General features: G+C 38.8%; 1 protein-coding gene across 2 annotated transcripts; it reads right to left on the minus strand.

The window, feature by feature from the left end:
- Window positions 1–228: 228 nt before the first annotated feature.
- Window positions 229–1,176, minus strand: LOC132504235 (mitochondrial genome maintenance exonuclease 1-like). 2 transcript variants are annotated; one of them, XM_060121432.1, is made up of 2 exons: window positions 906–1,176; window positions 229–671 (listed from the first exon to the last, which is right to left on the minus strand). In XM_060121432.1, exons 1-2 carry the CDS (start codon window positions 1,174–1,176, stop codon window positions 229–231), a joined length of 714 nt encoding a protein of 237 aa, XP_059977415.1. The 2 variants fall into 2 exon arrangements, with proteins under 2 accessions (XP_059977415.1, XP_059977414.1); XM_060121431.1 differs by having other exon boundaries at window positions 229–1,176.
- Between the last annotated feature and the right edge of the window lie 2,820 nt (window positions 1,177–3,996).

Below are 3,996 nucleotides of genomic sequence, written 5' to 3' on the forward strand. Positions count from 1 at the left end.
TTGCCTTTTTGGTTGCAATAAATTTCAACAACTTACTAGTTCAGCTTGTGTTACTGCAGCTCTCAGACCCTGTGGCACCTCATTCTAGATCACAGGAAACAGCAATACATCTTCCCAAACTGTGAGAAAGTCCTGAGCGTTCCCACAGAGCTTCCTGCCCCAATCTAGTTTCTGAATATTCAGGTTCTTTTCCTTCTTTGTATATTCTTCTAGTCGAAGTCACTTTGCCTAGTACTGGGAGCAGAGCTCTGCATCCATGAAATGTGGGTGGGCAGGGGACCCGTCTTTGTAGGCCACCACGATCAAGCCACACTGAACCTGAAAGCTGTAGTTGGCCTTATGGTTTATGGCACTGACATACACCACGACTTGCAGCAGGTTGTCAAATGTATTTCGGATGAAAGGCTTTGGTTTCTCAGATGTCTTCCGATCAGTCACACACAGCTTTCCCTGATAATCAGCCACACAGTGCAGCAGACCTACATACGTTAGGGTCTCACGTCTAACAGCATTTTCCAGAGCCCACACTCCACTGACATCTCTCAGAACATGCTGGACCCTTTGGATGTAGCCAGATTTGAGGAGATTTTCATCTCTCTCTCTTAAGTTCCCCTGGGGTGAAAGTATGCTTTCCAAGGCTTCATGAAACCATTTCCCTTGTAAAAACATGTTTGAAGTATATTCTGCAAAACCATCCTCTCCCAGTTCCAGAATCATCCACTGTTTCCACCTCTCCAAACAGGAAATCTGTTCTGAGTTCATGGTCTGCTGAAGGACTCGGGTCACCCTTGGTATCATATTCCTTTGCAAAGGGATTTTCAGAGGAACTGTAGGATCATTTGGTTTTCCACTTTTCTCCGGATTGAAGAGAGGACCCCAGTTTCGTGGACCTCCTGCCCCTTCTTCTTGCTTTGGGGCCTTACACTTCCTCACAGGTCCATAGAGTAAAGCATCTTCCTCGAACAAAGGCTGTGGAGTCTGAGCGTGGCCTCTGAATGACAAGACAGACCTTACTAAATCAGAGTACTTTTTTGGGTCCTCTTCTTCATAACGGTTCACTTTTTTCTTCCCGCCACACATATAAGAGGAAGTGGAGAAGACCACACTGGGGGCTGGTTCTACAGAAAACCCCTTTGAACTTATAAGCTGCCTGCAGATGGTCTGAAATACCTTCATCTTTAGATTTTTTTCACATCCCTCTAGTCTACTCCTAATGTCAAGGGTCTTTTTAATTTTTGCTTTCCTCGGAAGCCGGCACGCTCTGTCGTCTCCAGGGCATGACGATACCGTGGGCTGGTACTTTCGTCGGTCCCGCGCTTTGCTCTTGACTTAGGCCCTTGCATTAATTTTTTAATATTTCATCTATCTGGGTTTGCTCCATCATTCCAGCCTAACGGGATTACAATAAAATTTGCTTCTGAAACCCAGTCTATTAGCTTTTAAATTTAATTTTATGTCATTTTACACTGTTGTGGATAAAAAGCATATAGTTTAAAATTATGTATAAACGAAAAAATGCCCTGAAGGAGTATAGTATTATAAAGGTTATAATAATTATTTAGAAATCATCTAGGTAAGGCCAAGGAAAAAGTGTGACTTTTATTTAGAGTATAGTCCATCCCCCTTTTCAGAGCTTTTTCTGCCTGGCTGAAGCATCTATTGTATCATGAAGGACTGTAAAACCTGATAGAAGATAATTGAAACTGCACTCCTTCTTGCATGGGACTCAAACCCAGCTAAAACTCAGATTGGGACTTGAACGTATGATTCCTGACTAGGAGGGGCCTCAAACACACTGTCTTGATTAAAACTGCTCACTTGTTTTCAGGACTTAGTGAAGCTCAGGTTCTTTTGTCTCATTCTTTGCAGAAAGAATTCACTGTGGGGCAAAGAGTGAATTTATTAGCATAGGATACTTGTGAGCGATACAAGCAGACTGGCAAGGGAGCACAGCAGCCCCAAGAACAAAGAGTACTAAACTTTTATAATCAAAGAAAAAGTGGGGAGGGGAGAAGACCATCTTCTTCCTCATTCTTGGGCAGACGTCAAGGCTTACATTATTAGTTCATCCCTTGGTCTTTTATGGTTTAACTGTGACTCTCATGGCACTATTTAAATCATATGTATATTAACAAGAGGGTAGTAACATATACTAAAATATGGTAATTCATCTTAGGTTTCCGTATATTGTCCCTTTTCAACTAGTTTTCTTTTTTTTTTCCCCTTTCACCTATATTTCTGTCTTGGCTACATGCAGAAATGCTACTCTTCAGGGACTATTAACTCTCTGACTTCATATAACAAGATTCAGGCCCCATATTTATTGTCTTGTGTTTTGATTAGCAGGACTTCTGGCTTGAGTGTGTCTGACACTTGATACACCTGGTCTTCCTTCAAGGAAGTGCAGATTGTTGCTAGGTTACTGGATTCTTTTCTTGAGTGATCATTAGCTTACAACAGTTTCCCAAACTCCCTTAAAATTCCCTTTCTGTCCTTAATTTCCTAGTGGGATTTTTAAACTATTTAATTATACTACTCTATTCCTATCATAATGATATTTTCAAAAGAGAGTAAAGGAACCCAGAACCAAGAAAGGCACAAAGCACTGCATGGGAAATTTCAGGCAGAAAGAAGAAATATGTAATGGGGCAGGAGAAAATTGTTCAAACCCTCCAATGCTCTTCTGGTAATGTAAGCAGCTGACTAGTTTAGGGGAGGAAAATTCTCTTCCTGTACACATCTTAGGTTCTCACACTGGGGCCCTGTAATTTGGACTGACAAAAGATGTTAGCAAGAGAAAACATATACATTTATTTAAGTTTTATATGACTCTGGAAACTTCATTATAAAATGAAGACCTGAAGAAGTGGTTAAGCTTGAGCATTTTTATAGTAGATTTGATGAAGTGTGGGAAGTCATGGAAAAATGTAATAGGATAAAAGGGTATGATGAGCTAAGTGTGGTAAATTGGAGGAACTTAGCAAGTCCTGTTAGTTCTGAGTCTCTCAGCATCCCTCCTTTAGAGATAAAGATTCTTTTTTTTCCTCCAGGTATGGCAGGGACAGCTCTCAGAAGAGGGTCTTATAACCTACTTCAAGAAAGATAGGGGAGGTCTTTCCTGTACCTGTGATTTCTCACATCCCTTCACCTTAAAATGTTCACCATGTCAAGATGTCATATTTTGGGATAGCATGTTCTGAACCCTGTCACTAGCCTATGACCTAGTCTACAAAGAGTATTACAAAATTTCTAGAAAAAGATGGAGATTCATCAAATAAAGGAAAATGCTTAGCAAAGTTACAATATTATAATAAACATTTAAATCACAGGTGTTTCATGGTTGGGACATCTTCTAAAACTATGAAAGAAAAACTTTCAGTCCCAAAGCATATGTTGTATATTAGTTACTAACATGATAAAATACCAGGAAATGCTTTAATGCAGGATCAGGTTGTCAAATAGAGTAAATTCTTACTATAGCAAATAATATGAATATGAATTCTGTTATAGACTAGATTTTAATGTCTATGATAACTCCCAGGGCAAATTATACACATTATAAAATCTGAGCACTTTGGGACACTTTCTGCCCCATCACTCATTCACATGAATGAGACTCCAGTAATTATCTCCATTAATTATTATACTCTTTAAAATGGAGCTAAAGGGGAAGATATATTTACCTGTGTTAGTACATGTGTGCAGGATATCAACAAAATTTTATTTATCTAAGGAGATGAGGTTTATACTAAATGATACAATACTTGGGAAATTATTGGTGAAAATATAGTTTTCTTTTTTGTTTCATTAAGTACAAATTAAACTGTCAGTATAGACCAAATAAGTAATGACTGGTAATACTGAGTTTTAATATCTATCACTTCTTTGTGTGTCCCATCAATCATTCTTGAAAATCGCTCAGTGAAGATAAATATAATTTTTAATATCCTGAAAATTATAATTTGTATGTTAGCAGAAGGTTTATGAGGAGAAGAA

The sequence above is a fragment of the Lagenorhynchus albirostris genome, chromosome 14, assembly GCF_949774975.1.
Source record: "Lagenorhynchus albirostris chromosome 14, mLagAlb1.1, whole genome shotgun sequence".
Taxonomy (NCBI): Eukaryota; Metazoa; Chordata; class Mammalia; order Artiodactyla; family Delphinidae; genus Lagenorhynchus; species Lagenorhynchus albirostris.

What these genes read in the sequence shown, in the direction of transcription:
- LOC132504235 (XM_060121431.1), bottom strand. Translation starts at nt 1,176, where the DNA reads ATGAAGGTATTTCAGACCATCTGCAGGCAGCTTATAAGTTCAAAGGGG.